At 38.9% G+C, this 16,634-nt stretch overlaps 2 protein-coding genes across 2 annotated transcripts; one reads left to right on the top strand and one right to left on the bottom strand.

The window, feature by feature from the left end:
- Nucleotides 1-10,979: 10,979 nt before the first annotated feature.
- Nucleotides 10,980-12,991, bottom strand: rps11 (ribosomal protein S11). The gene is made up of 5 exons (XM_014023529.1): nucleotides 12,943-12,991; nucleotides 12,352-12,492; nucleotides 12,064-12,139; nucleotides 11,518-11,647; nucleotides 10,980-11,175 (listed from the first exon to the last, which is right to left on the bottom strand). Exons 1-5 carry the CDS (start codon nucleotides 12,955-12,957, stop codon nucleotides 11,052-11,054), a joined length of 486 nt encoding a protein of 161 aa, XP_013878983.1. The 5' UTR covers nucleotides 12,958-12,991; the 3' UTR covers nucleotides 10,980-11,051.
- Nucleotides 12,992-13,345: 354 nt separating this feature from the next.
- LOC106528364 (apoptosis regulator BAX) lies at nucleotides 13,346-16,311 on the top strand. Its single transcript, XM_014023517.1, has 6 exons — nucleotides 13,346-13,402; nucleotides 13,769-13,817; nucleotides 14,836-14,991; nucleotides 15,133-15,268; nucleotides 15,683-15,787; nucleotides 15,891-16,311. The coding sequence occupies exons 1-6, from the start codon at nucleotides 13,369-13,371 to the stop codon at nucleotides 15,987-15,989; spliced, it is 579 nt and encodes a 192-aa protein (XP_013878971.1). The 5' UTR covers nucleotides 13,346-13,368; the 3' UTR covers nucleotides 15,990-16,311.
- Nucleotides 16,312-16,634: the final 323 nt, after the last annotated feature.

Raw genomic sequence — 16,634 nt, 5'->3', positions numbered from 1 at the left:
CGACTAGCATGGATAAGCTGGCGTTAGCATTGGAGAGGCTAGCGACTAGCATGGATAAGCTGGCGTTAGCATTGGAGAGGCTAGCGACCATCACGCCTAGGATGCTCACCTACTTTATTAGTTGCAATTTTTTTTATTTAAAAAAAAAACTTTCTCTATAAACTAAACTTTCTCTAAAAAGCCCCAACTTGATAGTTCTGTTATTTCTCATAATTCGGCTAAAAAGACAAAAAACACCTCTGTCGACCAATAGACAAGGCAAACGCAGCTGCTAATTCACGTGATAACTAAAGCCGTCTGCTTCACTGTAATTTGTTTTATGTTTATTATTTATATGCATCATGTTAAACAGTAAATTCTGTCTGAGGAACACCTGTCAGTGCATGTCACTTATAGGTTTTGTATGTCAACCATTTTTGTTGAGGAAGTTTTCTTTATTCAAAAAAGTTTGTGTCTAATAAAAGTAGGTGAGTGGCATGCTAGTCGCTATGGCCTCTCCGATGCTGACACAATAGTCTTAATTTTGGCCCTTACACCGCACCATACAACTAAACCTCATTCACAGTGAGATCTATTATACCAAAGAGATTGCATTTGAATGACGAAAGTTTAATTAAACATAAAGGAGCACAGAGAAAACTGGGCCACTGTCACAATATTTAATATCTATGATGGGAACTGAGGTCACAGGCGAACTGGATGGAGTTTTCCCATGGAAAGTCACTAAAAGAAAATTAAAACAACAGACAAAAGAACAATAAGAAGGATCTTCACAGCACTGTGGTTTGGTTGAGTAAGTTGCGTTAACTTCCTTTCAAATTGCAACTAACTGTGGTAACCCATGGCAGCTTTTTTTATGGACAGTGTCTCCATGTGGGGACAGGCAGTGAATTGTTCCGTTCTGACAGAACAAGAGCGCGGGATAAATTAAATGTATCTGCAAACTGGTGTTAAGCAGCTACAGCCAAGCAGACTGAGAAACTAACTTATGTTCTGACAACAGCTATCCTGAAAATCAAAGCAAACAGTTTAGTTGCTCACTCCAGGTGGAGATAAGAAACAAGATCCACTAAAAAAGGAGGCAGGACGGAGAGATGGATTACGCTGAGATTTCCCATGATTCTGCATCTCCCTCTTGGGAGAGCGAGCCCCTGCTCCAGCACTGCGTGGGTCTCTTAACCATCATTATCACTGATGGGAGTCACAATGGGTCAGGAAGATGAGATAACACTGTGAGCAGCGGAGCAGCAGGTGAGAAGCTCAGCGGGGCACGATTAGGTGTCCGGGTCCCAGGGTGTAGCATTGCCTGGGGCCTCTGGAGCCTCGGCCCCACCATCTGCCAGGGTGAATTCCTTCTTGCTGCAGAGAAAGCGCTCAATAGCAGCACAAACTGCTGCTGTGGGGCGTTGCTTGGAGTTTCTCCTGTTACATTTTCTCCAAAATGTAACACTCCATAGTTCTTTTGTTACATTTGCTGACACAAATTTAAAGAGTGCAATGAAACAGAAGTTTAAAGCAATTCATTGCAACATCGCAAAGACAAGTTAAATGGGACATATCATGCAAAAAATACACTTTCAGCCATTAAATGCATTTGGTTGTGTACTTGGAGTCTCTAGTAGTGCTGTGTGGATATCTTTATATTCAGTTTGGGTAACGTTTTTCAACCCGGTCAGTTTTCTTTATTTTCTATGACGTTTTCTGAACTATTTTATTTGTGACAAAACTGCCAAACGTCTGGACTTACCAACTAAATTTTGGTGGTCTTTCTCCTCTGGTTCTGGGTCAGACATCTTTCAAATCATTTGTAAATAAAAAGGTTCCACTTTTATCAAACTAGAATGGTTTCAGAGCTAGATGGGGGCGGGGCATAAAGCATCTCGTTTGGATTTAAAGAGACAGCCTCAAAACGAGTTGAACTGAAACACCTCAGAAAAGAGGTGAAAGAGGGGCTTGTGGAGTTTCAACAAGGAGGAATTCAGACCAAATCATGAATGATTTAAATGTGAAAAAGAAGGTTTTAAAAACATGACGTGTCTCCTTTAAAGAACATAAAATATAAGGATATTTTGCGACACTGGGTCTCTGAAGAGAGGGAGGGGCATTTGGGAAATGGACTAGATCCGAGTTATGTGTGGTAAACCTTGCATGTCTGTAAATAAATATTCAAGTCTGAGAAAAGATTGGTCTCCTGCACATACAGCGGGTAAAATAAGTATTGAACACGTCACCATTTTTCTCAGTAAATATATTATTAGAGGTTCTATTGACATGACATTTTCACCAGATGTCYGTAACAACTCAAGTGATCCATACATACAAAGAAATCAAACCATAAATGTCCAGAAATGAAGTTATTTGTKATAATGTGGAATGGCACAGGGAAAAAGTATTGAACACATGAAGAAAGGGAGGTGTAAAAAAGCCATGGAAAGCCAAGACACCAGCTGAACTCTCTCAGTAATTAGAAAGCAAGCCTGCCCCTTGTCAGTGCAAGTTAATATCAGCTGGTTCAGTCCCAAATGATGGCCAGGTATCACACAAGAACCATCTGATGATGGGTAAAAGTAAAGAGCTCTCTCAAGACCTTCACAACCTTATTGTTGCAAAGCATAATGATGGCATCGGTTACAGAAAAATGTCTAAACTTCTGAAGGTTCCAGTGAGCACTGTTGGGGCCATAATTCAGAAGTGGAAAGAACATCATTTCACCATAAACTGACCACGACCAGGTGCTCCTCACAAGATTTCTGACAGAGGAGTGAAAAGAATTATCAGAAGAGTTGTCCAAGAGCCAAGGACCACTTGTGGAGAGCTTCAGAAAGACCTGGAATTAGCAGGTACGTTTGTTTCAAAGAAAACAATAAGTAATGCACTGAACCACCATGGCCTGTATGCACGCTCACCACGCAAGACTCCACTGCTGAAGAAACAGCATGTTGAAGCTCCTTTAAAGTTTGCTGCACAACATTTAAACAAGCCTGTGTAATACTGGGAGAATATAGTCTGGTCAGATGAGACCAACAATGAACTGTTTGGATGCCAGAATACACATCATGTTTGGAGGTCAAATGYCACTGCACATCAGCCCAAAAACACCATACCAACAGTGAAGTTTGGAGGTGGGAACATCATGGTGTGGGYCTGTTTTTCAGCATATGGTACTGGCAAACTTCAATTAATTGAAGGAAGGATGAGTGGAAAAATGTACAGAGACATTCTTGATAAAAATCTGCTTCCATCTACCAGGATGATGAAGATGAAACGTGGCTGGACATTTCAGCAAGACAATGAGCCCAAACACAAAGCCAAGGAAACTCTCAGTTGGTTTCAGAGAAAGAAACTAAAGCTGCTGGAATGGCCCAGCCAATCACCTGACCTGAATCCAACAGAAAATCTATGGAAAGAACTAAAGATCAGAGTTCATAGAAGAGGTCCACGAAACCTTCAAGATTTGAAGACTGTTTGTGTGGAAGAATGGGCCAAAATCACACCTGAGCAATGCATGCCACTTGTTTCTCCATACAGGAGGCGTCTTGAAGCTGTCATTGACAACAAAGGCTTTTGTACAAAGTATTAGATAAYTTTCAGTAAGTGTGTTCAATACTTTTTCCCTGTGCCATTCCACATTATTACAAATAACTTAATTTCTGGACATTTATGGTTTGATTTCTTTGTATGTATGGATCATTTGGGTTGTTACCAACATCTGGTGAAAATTTCATGTCATTAGGACCTCTAGTAATAAACTGTATTTACTGAGAAAAATGTTGACGTGTTCAATACTTATTTTACCTGCTGTAATTTGGTCTCATATGTGAACATGAGCTTACAGATTATTAAATTCTAATATGACTTTCTTGACGTTAAAGTTGCCAAATTGATATGAAACGTCTGCTCTCGTGGCAAAAACTGAGAAATTTGTTCAATATTTTTAAATCAAAATGTGAAACAGTGSCAGACCATTTCTATTATATTTACAAGTTTATCTAATGGCACAGAAAAATTTTAAAGTTTGACGTGATCTGCATCATGGCATAATCTGAAAAGTTTAGATTAACAGTTCTGATTCTCCATCTTTTCTGGATTGCACAATGTGGCTCTATCACTCAGCAGGAGCACACTGATGAGATGCCACGGTGACAGCCGTACTGGATGGTTCACACATGGCCGGAGAGTTCTGTCYCACAACACACCCTGTCCTGTGATCTGCCAGCGCAGACCTCCTCTTTGATCTGACAGCACGCTGTTAAATTGGAGATCCCTGCTGTCCCTCACACATGCCAGACACGCAGTCTTGCCTGAAAGACGGGCATGAACACAGCTGGACACGAGAGCATATTAGGGGCTGTGGGTGCAGATTTCAGATGTGGTTGCATGGTTCTCGTGTTACCAGGCGAGACCAGGTGAGCAGCGATCAATCACGGTTTGGTAATGATTATCCTCTGCAGGAATTAGCGGGGTCGTTTTATCCTTTGAGCCTTTTCACTCGCATTCAAACAAAAATATCAGTTTCATCATTGCAAATCTTAGCTGACAGAAACAGAGGTGTGTTTGCAACCATAAGTTTGTGAGTGAAAAGCAGTGGCCACATCTGTTCAAACACTTAAAATCAGTTAAGGAGCTCGCGGTGCTCACAGATATCAGACCCTGATGTCCGTGACCGGAACCTCTAACCTTGAAGCGGTAGATCCTAACATGCTCATTATTCACCATATCTACTTTCACTCACTTTAAATGCATGCCAGACTTCACGGTCCATATTTAATGAGTGTTTGCTGCACGTGTAGATCACCATATTTTTTGTCAGTGAGGCCTCATTTTAATAAAAATGCTGTTGAACACTTGACTGTTTTTGGCTCCGGAACATTGGCTGCCTTTGTGCAGATCGGAAAAGGCTGATGAAATGTGCAGATGTGGAGGGCCATTCTGGGCTGACCTTTTGTGGATCCAACAGTGTTCTTGTTGTGCACCCCAACAGTAAGCTGCTGCAGAGGGAGGAGGTTAATGGCTGCGTATTAAATGTCAGCGACGATTACTGTAAATGTAAGTCTGTGGCAAACAGCAGGATAAATGTTCCTGAGACTAAAATGTGGAAAGCTTGCATTAATTCATTGGAAGGCAGCTTTTAATAGTCAAAAAAATGTGCACATTATGATAAATGGATACAGTATCAGTATGGGGTGCCACGTGTAACAAAATGTTTAAAAAATTTCACTAACATATTTTTCGTTATTTAGCTCACTGTTCTTACATTTAGCTATTTTTTTCTAAATGTTAAATTTAAATGTTTAAAAAGATATTTAAATATTAAATCCTAAATCTAAATGTTTAAATCTAAACGTAAAAGTTAAATCTTAAATGTTGAAGTTCACATTTAGATATTTCGGAATGGAACGCGGCCTTCGCTGTTGGTGTGCGGCTCATGTAATGACATCATCATCCTGAGACAATAGCAACCGCTAGCGCTCCAGTGCAGCTAAAGCTATCCTACAAGACTTCAGACTTGCGGCCAGTGTTCGAGCTGCACTTGAAATTGCTGGACCACAGGTACCATCCGTATTGTTTTTATGAWRACATGTTGAATTTAGATTTTAACTATTATCTTCAGCAGCGTTAGCAGCAGCTAGCGGTGGCCACTGTTGATGTTTGTCGCAGGATGATGACATCATCCTCGCTATCTGACGCTAACTTCTGCTAACGCTTCTAATACCTCTAAAGATAATATTTAAAATCTAAATTCAAAATGTGTTCATAAAAAACAGTTTAACCAAACCAATTATTTTTCTCTGTGTATCGAGTCACCCACAGAGTGTAGGGCTATTTTGGTTACGACCCGGGCTCCATCTGTTTCATCCATTAGATCTGATCTGCTGCGGCTTCTGCTGGAAAAACACTCTGACTGCTGCCGACAGTCTCCAAACTACCCAGAACAAGAAGTGGGACCCTATAACCTCCCTCTGGGCCACCAGAAGGTCTTTGTTTTGATAGTGGTCATTACCCTCACTGGCCCGACCCTCTGAAACAACACCCCTGCTGCTAGATACACAAGTAACGTGCGCCTCCAAGTATGCAGGGTGACACTGGGCAAACACGTTTGCAAACTGGAAGGAAGGTGAGGTGAGACCGGCTGCAGCCGCAGACACAAAACAGACACGGATGGATGGAACAACAGGAAAGTGTGTCAGAAGAATGATGTGCCGAGACGCTGTCAGGAGGTTGTTTGTTTGGAGACATGACAACGCACCGAAACGTGTTCCATGTCGCTGAACAAAGCAAACCTGCTTTATTTGAGAGATTTCTGGAAGAGTTTTCATGTTTTACAGACATTGCAGCGTCCTGTTGAGCTGCCAGCTTGTGACAGGAGGAGCTATAATAAATCAGGAACTTCGCCCTCACCTTTTGCTGAGGCCTCCACGTTGAGCATTTGGAGTCATTTAGCAAAAGCTCAAGACAGAATAAGATTTATGGAGTGTTTACTGTGTTTAGCAATAAAAGACAAAAAAAACACTGTAATTCAAAGGTTTAGTTTAATTATTGCTTGCTACTAAAAGCATAGAGAGGACAATATGTTTGTGTGCATGTCTTTTAAGAAAATATCTGAATTACAGTATAACAATTTAGCAATTTAGCATTAACTATTGTGATCAACTTTGATTGTTGAGCATATTTTCTAATGAACGACAGATGGGTTTTAACAGTGATTAAATGGCCTCCTCTTCAAGTTCTGCAGAAGTCTGATAAGCACCCATTCATTCAAAACACTTGTGTTGGAGCAGAAAAAGCTCTGGACACCCCTGTATTAGACCAAAACTATGACATGAAAGGTGTATTTTAATGTTTTTCTCTTTGTAGTCCATTTTCATCAGTTCAGTTCGTTATCTTTTTCAAAACAAATGATGAAAAATGCAGGTTTTGTTCTGAATTCCAGCTCATACAAGTACAAACACAGAAAGGATTTCACCAAGTGCATCAGACGTTCTGCAGAACTTTGTGTTTCACAAAAAGGCTCATGTGGATCAGCTGATCCCACCATCTGAAATCAGCATTAATCACAGTTTGACAGTTAGAGTGGGTTTATTATTGCTGCTCAAACTTTTTCAGAGATCAGAGCTCTTCCCTCAAGCAAACATTATGTGTCCATAAATGCACTCATGTGGTCTGCGCTGTCACGCTCCTCAGGGGGTGGGGGGTCTCTGATTGTGAGAGGAGCCTGTTGTTCACTGAACAACCCTGAAGAAGCCCTCCCACCCTCCTGTAGTATGTCTAATGTAAGTGGAAGGGGCTGGGAAAGCCCTGGAACAGGACAGCACAACTAGTGCCACTTAGTGCAGTGTCGGCGGTGTAGGTCGGACCAGTTGGTTTTCCATTGATGTTCCAGTCCGGTTCCAATGGGTGTGTTTTGAGCAGTTGGTGGTGGTGGTTTTTAGGTATTTTGGAAAAAAAAAATGGGTAAAATGAGAGATGGAAACACATTTGATGAATAACTTTTGAAATTTTAAACATTTGCAAAAATTTAGCCAATCAGTGACGAACAGTGTTCTGACGTCGCATTTTGGTGTCAGCTGGGGCCGCTTGGAACCACAGCATAGTAGGTACAAAAAAAAGTGTCGGTTCCATGGATCTGGCCTAATGGAAATGGCTTGGAACCGTACCGACACTACACTAAGTGGCACTAGTGGAAAAGGGGAATTAATGTTTCGAAGCTGAGACTCTGCTGTTTCTGTAAACGTGTGTGTGTGTGTGTGTATACTTGTTTCTGCTACAGAGTGAGGACCACTTGCAAAATAGTTACTATCAAAGCTCTACTGTGCTAGAATGAAGTTTTGGTTCAGGTTAGGGTTAGGAACTAGTAATGGTTACTGAGGGAAAATGTCTGGGTAAAAATGAATGGAAGTCAATTCAAAGTCCTCAGTTTGATGCAAGTACAAGGACGTGTGTGTYTGTGTATGTGTGTTTGTGTTAAAAAAGCTGTTGTGTTTATTATTTATTCTACATTAAACATTTGTGTCAAAGCTTCTGAACAACAGGTGGTCACCCTGCTAATTATTAAATGACTGAAATCCACATTACTGAGCTCATATTCTTCACTTTCTCCTCCTCCTCATCACCATATGGTRCACTGGAACACTGCGAAAAAGCTTCTAGCATCATTATGTTAATAGATGCCTCAGCTTCATGGCCAGACGGTAGAGGGTGGATGGGTGGGAGGCCCCTCATTGATTCCCATACAGAAAAAGCCCTCTTCTCAATCCGGAATAGGGACAGATGCAAATGAATCAGCTGATGCAGACAGGCCCTGAATACACTGATCCACGCTTGTTGCGCATCTGAATGCTCTTATCATGATCTCAGACACTATTGAGCATCATTGTGACTGCAACTGCACAAGGGAAGTGGGTCAGGAGCATCATTGGAGACAAGAAGGCTTCAGAATCTGATTCATTTACATTTTACAGATAATTTAAAAAAAAGCTGCAGTTTTAAGCTCAAGTATTGATTATTACTAAGCTTTGTAACATTTAAATGACTTCAGAAATGTTTAAGTTATGACTGTGGGAAAACATGTTCAAGCTCAACAACTTTGCTTGAATTTATGAGTTCCTTGTTCGAAGCTGCATTTTCATCATTTTAAAGTGAGATTCACCTCAGTAAATTTAAATTTATACTGTATAATCGCTTAAATCAAATCGGTGCCAGTGTGTGAGCACTGAAGCATGCTTTTGCGGTTTCGGAAGAAATTATGTAAACCGTACGTTTAAATGTGTGTCTCAATTGGGAATAAGGTGCTYTAACTTTTGGCAACACACCCAAGCTTCCATAAATGTCAGCTCAAAATATTTTCTTCAACACTGAGTTTTAACTTGTCATAAACCACTGCAGGCGTAAACAATGTATCAGTCTTCTGTCATTCAGTTCAGGAGTTTTATGAGTCTGATTTAAAGTTGTTGCACAGCAGCTTTGTGTTTATTCTGCGTTTCTCTCTGCCTTCCCTTCACTTGGCAGTCAGGGAGTGAGACACAGATGTGTGGTTACCATGGTGGCTTTGATAAGCCGCCGCCAGCAGCTTTAAAATTCCTTTTTGATATTTCTCTTTCCATTCTTTAAACAAGTTTATGCATCAAAACATAGGCATTGTTTCATAGATTACAAAGCTGTGTTGGAATGTAGAGGAGCAGCTGCATCGGCACTCTTTGAATCTCTTGCTACAGTGCATAAAGCTTTGCTTCTTTTTTATGCATTCTTCATGAGTATGAGGCACAGACACAAGCTGAGTTCCCTGACTGCTTAAAAACTATATTTGTAGCAATTTGTTGCCCTCTGCTGGCAGTATTTACAGAATTGAGACCAAAAAATAAAAAAATAAATAAAAAAAACTGAACCACTGAGAAGAGCAGCTGAGTGCACATTTTTAAGTACAAAGACGTGACAAGTTATCAGTGTGCATTGCCAATGCAATGCACACTATTGTGATTCGTTTCCCATACAAGTCWTCTCAACTTTGCCATGCTTCTCCTCCTGCATACTTTGTCCTAGAGCTGCCATTGTAATTTATATCTGCAAAGCCCCTGTGCCAAATGATGGCTATGCCTTTTGGTGCCTGTAAAACTTATAGTTTTTGAAATATTAATGTTTAATAAATTATAATGACAGTCAATGGAGCCTTGTATTGGTCCAATACTGCCCCCTGCTGCATCTACACAATATGGTACTGCACCATAGTTTCATAATATTTAAACTCAGTAGTTCAGTGATTACAATATTAATATGATTGTATTTTGATGTTTTACTGTAATATTCTTTATGTTGTCCTATTGCTGTAATATATTGCACTTAAGTGTCAATAATTGCATTGGCAAGGTAAACTTTTTCTGTATACATACAATCCAATCCCTGGGATTGTCCTCTGCCACATCTCCTATATTCAATTCAATTCAAAAATACTTTATTGATCCCAGACGGAAATTAGGTGTTGTTGTAACTCATTTATATAATATATAGTCTATATAGTCTCATGATGAGCACTGTGGGCTTTCATGTGGGAGATCAGGGTTCAAAACCTGGCTAATGCAAAGTTAACAAAAAATCTCTTCCAACTTCATATTGTCACTCAATTACCTTAATTACAAACACCTGCTCACGTGATAGGCACAAGCTGGTATAGGAAACACYTTTGAACTTGGTCCCATTTCATTTTGCAAGTCCAATGCTGCAGGCAAAGCCATGCTGCAATGACATGCAACGTGGCAATGCACACTTGTTTTTACATCGTAAAAACCCATGTCTAGTTCCTTCTGTCTTCTGGAACTTGACGTTTATCACAACACAGCTCCTCTTTACATATTTTATTATTAGTATTACCTTTATTCCAGTTTACTATAAATCAAACTGTACTTTTTCTGTAAGTCATCCACAACTATGATCCATGTCGTCTCGTTAAAAAAAACTGTAGCATCTTACACAAAACACTTGTTACACCATAAAACTCTTAAAAAATATTGTGAAAGCTGCAAAGCTTTTTTGTGCTTTGCAAAAAACATCTGATTTTTGCTTTCCTCTAATTTCAAACTTATTTAAGTATTCAAAATGTGATTTAGTAGCATCAAATCCTTCTCATCTTCAATAACGGACTTTGTAACTTTGTAAGTTTGCAGCCGGAATACTTTTTCTCTACTGAAAGTAGGTCCTTAAATGTCTGGAAAACTAATCTTTAAAATGTCACAACTAAGGCAACTGATGCAAAACATCTGGTCAGGCTGAGCTTTAGGAAATTTTTCTTTGCTCTCAGGTATTCAGGAACCGAGCTAACAAGCTGCATTTAGGTATAACAGGAAAAGAATGTAAAATAAACAAATACATTTAGAATAAATTAATGACTGAATAGATGATTTTTATGCAATTTTTCTACAATGTACACTTTGTACATTTTAATACCCACCAAGAAGACTGTAAAGACTGCTCAGGAAAAACAAACACAATTTAAACAAGATTTTCTTTATTTGACAATGAGACAGGTTGGCCAGCAGCAGCCTTCCTGTTCAGAATCACACCTAAAACTTCTGGAACTGCTTCTTGGCTCCAGCAGCCTTTGTCACCTTCAGGACGTTAAACCTCACGGTCTTGCTGAGGGGTCGGCACTCACCAACAGTCACAATGTCTCCAACAGAGACGTCTCTGCAGAGGAAACAGTCGAAGAGTAAATGTAAAAAAAAAAAAAAAAAAAGCCTGGATAACTGTGGAAACGTGTCTCTACAATTAAGAGCAAAACTGCATCAGTGTTTGCCAGAGGCAGTGTCGTCAGAGCTCCTTGAGCTTGGAAGACCATCGTGAGAAAAACATCATTTGCAGTGAACTTTAATGAAGAACTAACATTTATAAACAAATGGCTTCTGGTACTGATCTTACAATCCAAAATACATACATACACCATTTTAAATTAAGGTATTTCATGTTAAGTCACAGAGAAAACACGTAACCACTTTAAAGCTAAATTAACAGCATTCAGGGGTGGCTTACCTGAAGCATGGTGACAGATGGACAGAGAGGTTCTTGTGTCTTTTCTCAAAGCGGTTGTACTTGCGGATGTAATGCAGATAGTCACGTCTGATGACGATGGTCCTCTGCATCTTCATTTTGGTCACCACACCTTCAGCACACACACACATGTACAACTTTGAATTTCGCAGACGTTGTAAAGAAAGGTCAAGTCTCAGGAGATATGCAATAACTTGATTTCAATTTTTGTCACCGGATTGCATCAGCAATGCCATTAGGCACTGTCGTCAATACCCAGAGGGCTTGGAAGACCATCGTGAGAAAAAGCATCATTTGCATAACGGTGACAAAAGGGAGTGAAAACTGCATTCTGACATTGTCTATAGATGGTAGTATAATTCTTAAAACTGTATACCCTGCTGAAAACACATAAAGCTAAATTTAAGTCATCATTTGGAGGATTAATCTTTTAAAAATATGTTTATCATTCATGGCTCTATTTTACAGTGTGGCAATCTACACAAGTCAGAAGATACATGTAGGTGAATTTGATTACAAGTCATTTACCAGAGAGGATGCGGCCACGGATGGAGACATTTCCAGTAAAGGGGCATTTCTTGTCAATGTAAGTGCCTTCAATAGCCTGTGGGGATGGGGGAAAAAAAGCCCATTATTTTTCAAGTATCCCCTTCCAAGAGTCATCCAAGTATGATTTCGACTGCATCAGAGTTGCCTAAAGGCGCTGTCGTCAGAACCACGCAGGTTTGGAAGACCATCGTGAGAAAAAGCATCATTTGCAAATAAACAAATGTTTGACCTGCTGAGGTTTGTAGGTTATCTGGGCCAGTTTCTCACCTCTCTTGGGGTTTTGAAGCCCAGACCGACACTTTTGTGGTAGCGAGGGATCTTCTCTTTGCCCTCCTTGACACCTTCAACCACCAGAACACGCTTCTTGTTCTGGAAGATTATGGGCTGCTTCTGATAAGCCCTCTCGGTCTGTAAATAAAAAACACAAGATGAGAATTTRAGACAATCCACATTCATTTTGCCGACAGATGACCCGTTTGATCAAAGCTGACTTCCTGTTTTGCTAAAACAGCAATTGTTCACGTCTAAAATTAAGCATAGTAATAAATATACTAGATACTGTGCATGATTGTAGGCGCTACAACGGGACACAGTATGTTAAAATGCGGCATTTCATTAATGGAAATCCAAATAGCCGAATAGGCTAACAAAGTTAGCATTCCGGCTAGCTTAGCGTTACACGAGGGGGTGCGGGTCGACAATAAACCCAAGTTATAAGCGTGTAATTATATTTTAAACGGTTCGGCAAAAGGGAGTAACATCACTCCAACAGGATTTGCGACATTTCCGCTGGCTAATACGCTTGTTAGGAGTAATATTTTATGACTTAAATGCACCACGCTACTTCGGACTACATACTTGAGCTTCCGCCATCTTTGCCAGCCGAGTCGTAAAGAGGCCTGAGCATGCGCGCGCAGGATGGAAGAGGGCGAGAAGAAAGGAAATGACGTTTACGTGCTTTTAAAACTTTCAAAATAAAGAACCAATTACCTGTTAAAAAAAAACTTACCAAAGTTTTTATTTGCAACCAGTAAATCGGCAAAATAAACTGTATTTTGTTTGAATGAATATTTATCTATTTAATTGTTTCTATATGTTGTTCTGAATTTTAAAAAGCAGTATTTTACAGTGTTTTACACACATTTGCCAAGTACTTCCAAAACAAACAAATCAGATACTGCACCCATCGATCGACATGTACAGTTTTGAGTTTACCGACCTGCCCACTAGGAGGCTTTGAAGCTTCTTTACATCGTCACACGGAAATAGAAAATAAAACTCAAGATGGCATCTGGGGGAGATGGAGATCAAGGTTGTGGTCAGTATCGCCACTATATTTTATTATTTATATCGTAATAAGCTGTGACAGTGTYTGATTAAGTAACCGATGTAGAGAGACTGACAAATTGACAGTTCGCTTTGTTTGTAAGGGTGTAAAAAGGATCCGTCTGAGTTTGATCAACTTTTAAAAAGTTTTTAATGAAAATAGTTGTACGTGATGATTGAAATGCTATACAAAAGAGTCTAATTTAGATAAATGCATCAGTGGATATAAATGCTCAGACYACTTTTCTATGGAAAAACAAAAATAACTATTTATTGAATAGCTAATTTTCTTAGATGAGCCGGTTCGGCTTCAGTTCAGTTACGGGWAATGAATGACTCATTGAACTTTGTTTCTTAGGAAATATCACAGATCAGATCCTGGACCTGGGAATTAGGCTGTTAAAAGAGTAAGTACATGTAGCAACATTTGTTGTTGTTTATTTAATTTAGTCATTTACTTGGGAAACTTTATTATGTTACTTGTTTGTTATTACAATACTTCTTCAGCCACTCTGAACCTCCTTTCATTTTGATTAGGCTTTTATAATGAATGTTTTAAATTTTTATCTAACCAAAACCATTCCCACCACCTGTAGGTGTTTCTGATTCACTGCCATRGCTGGTGAAAAATAGATTCTGTGATGATTATGTTTATTATCCTTTTATTGATTTCAAAAGGATGCTAATGTTAAAGTGTCTGTGACGTGCCCATCCTTCAAATACAAAAAGTCAATGAAAGCATCTTTACACTTTAAAAATTGGCATTGTACACATGATTTTACACGTTTTGTCTCATAACTGGCCTATTTTCTTTTGAAATTGGCTCAGACAAAGCGAAACAGGAAGTGACATCAAAGGGGAACTCATTAATAAAATAAACTCTCTGGTCTCTATTTATTAAAAGAAAAATATTTAAACTTTAACTCTTCTTTGTCTTTGATGGCGACGTAAAATAATCTAAAGAAACATCCGATTCCTCTCTACAAGTCTGTGTTGTTAGATTTTGTAACAACGCTCTGTTTACATGCAAACATTCCCCTTTGACATCACTTCCTGTTTCTTCACATGCGGATATTTCAACAACCGCTCATCTGAGCGACATGAAATTTGTTTTGCAATATGTTATCAATATTYTCTTTCCAAAAAAAAGCTTTCATGTTTATTACAAAAAAATGATGTCACAGGCACTTTAAATATCAAATGTTTAGCTCCTCATTTAGAACCACGTCTGGTTTTAGGAGCGGCTGCCTGGAAAGGCAAAGCAGAAAATACTATTGAGGCATTTCCTGCAAACAGGAGGAATTACATAGAATAAGACATTATACTGTAGATGTCTATATTAGCAACTTCAAATTAATAGTACTGTTAATTTTTTAAGTTATTCTCCAACTCTACAGAGCACATTTTTATTGCCTTTCTGTATAGTTTTATCTACAACTGGATTCAGCGACATGTGAATTCCATCACACTGACCAGAGAAGACCTGGGTGCAGAGGAGCTGCACGAACCAAAACACAAGAAGGTCGCTCATGGCATGCAGATAATTGCAGATGAGCTGGACAACGATGCAGGACTTCAAACGTAGGCATCCTATCTGTGTTCCTGAGCTGCAAATTCCAACACAAATATTTCAAACTTGTCGTGTTTTTTGTTTATTTTTTTCCAAATTCAGCTGAGTTGTAATTTCCTTGCACAAATAAGAATGTTTTTTTTTATTTCTAGAACTATAAATGACTCTTCAATCAAGCCTTCAGTGGAAGTGTTTGAAAGAATTGCCCGTTTGATCTTTGAAGATGGAAAATTCAACTGGGGCAGAGTGGTTACGTTTTTTTACTTTGTCTGCAAACTTGTCATCCAAGTAAGTGAAGCATAAACTGACCATTTATTGAAACCAAAAATACTGTAAAATCTTTAAAGACAATAAGGTAATTTTGAATATGTTGACAGCAGCATTTTAAAAACATTGTTACCGCACAACTAAAAGTTGTAAAAAGTAAATTAAGAAGACTTTACGTAAATATTCCATCATCTAGAATTCAGAACATCATCAAACGATTTTAAAAAATCTGGAGAAATCTCCATGACCAAAATGGGATGCTGTTGTAAAATTGTAAATGTTCTTACATGTTTGCTGTGTTCAGTTGTGACTAAAATATTAATTTATATTAGCTTTTTGTGATTCTGATTTTATTTTCAGTTTATGTAATGTCCCAATTTTTACAGATATGTAGCCCAGAATGTCGATAATTAACTTTTCTTCACATCTTCTCAGGCTTATAAACCCCGAATTCTTGAAATCATCAGAACCATAATCAACTGGGCCATCGACTTCCTCCGAGAACATTTGATCAACTGGATTAAAGAGCAAGGTGGCTGGGTAAGCAGCTAACTAATGAATGTTACACCAATAACTATTTAAAGAGTTCAGCTTGTGTTGAGACAATTTTTTATGCCTCTCTATTTATTTTTATTTTTTTAAGGAGGGTATTCTTTCCTACTTTGGCACCCCGACGTGGCAGACAGTGTGCGTTTTCCTAGCTGGGATTTTCACCGCTTTCGTAATCATACGTAAGAAGTGATGTGAAGAACAGGCAGGAGAAAGATGGGAAATGCCACTACTGATGGAGGGGGAGCAACAAAAGAAGAGGCTGAGAGTCTCAATAGGAAGAGGGTGAATAAGATGAGCTCAAGTTGGATAACTGCTTTTTTTGTGTCCCACTTAAGTGTGAGACTGGAAATTTTGGGGATTTTTTTTATTTTTTACCCACGACACAAACTGGTTTTTTTTTTAAAAAAGAAACCCAGTTAATTAATGCACTTATCCCCATGAATATACTGCTTGAGTTTACAGTATTTAAGAGTGACACTTAGAGTGCCACATTAAAGGAGACATATCCTGCCTTTAAATCCTTTTTTTCACATTTTATTGATCTAATTTCCCTCTGGGATCAATAAAATATTTTTGAATTGAATTGAAATTCTTCAGTTGGGGTCTATATAAATTGGAACTGCAATCCTTTGATCTGAATGCCTCCTTATTGTAACTCCACAAGCCCCTCTTTCACCCCTTTTCTGAGCTGTGTCTCAGATCAACTCGTAAACGAGGCACTTCACATCCCACTAAATTCAACTTTTCTGCATTAGACTCCAAGTTCACAACAAAATGCAATTAATGGCTTAAAAAGTGGATTTTACATGATATGTCTCCCCTATAAATATATATA

The sequence above is a fragment of the Austrofundulus limnaeus genome, unplaced genomic scaffold (assembly GCF_001266775.1).
Source record: "Austrofundulus limnaeus strain Quisiro unplaced genomic scaffold, Austrofundulus_limnaeus-1.0 Scaffold4, whole genome shotgun sequence".
Taxonomy (NCBI): Eukaryota; Metazoa; Chordata; class Actinopteri; order Cyprinodontiformes; family Rivulidae; genus Austrofundulus; species Austrofundulus limnaeus.
This window is presented reverse-complemented; position numbering and strand designations above follow the sequence as displayed.

Coding starts and splice junctions, on each gene's coding strand:
- LOC106528364 (XM_014023517.1), top strand. CDS start 13,369: ATGGCATCTGGGGGAGATGGAGATCAAGGTTGTG. Junction 13,403..13,768: donor AGATGGAGATCAAGGTTGTG/GTCAGTATCGCC, acceptor TTTGTTTCTTAG/GAAATATCACAGATCAGATC. Junction 15,269..15,682: donor TCTGCAAACTTGTCATCCAA/GTAAGTGAAGCA, acceptor ACATCTTCTCAG/GCTTATAAACCCCGAATTCT.
- rps11 (XM_014023529.1), bottom strand. Junction 12,140..12,351: donor GCTTCAAAACCCCAAGAGAG/GTGAGAAACTGG, acceptor CCATCCCCACAG/GCTATTGAAGGCACTTACAT. Junction 11,648..12,063: donor CCGTGGCCGCATCCTCTCTG/GTAAATGACTTG, acceptor TGTGTGCTGAAG/GTGTGGTGACCAAAATGAAG.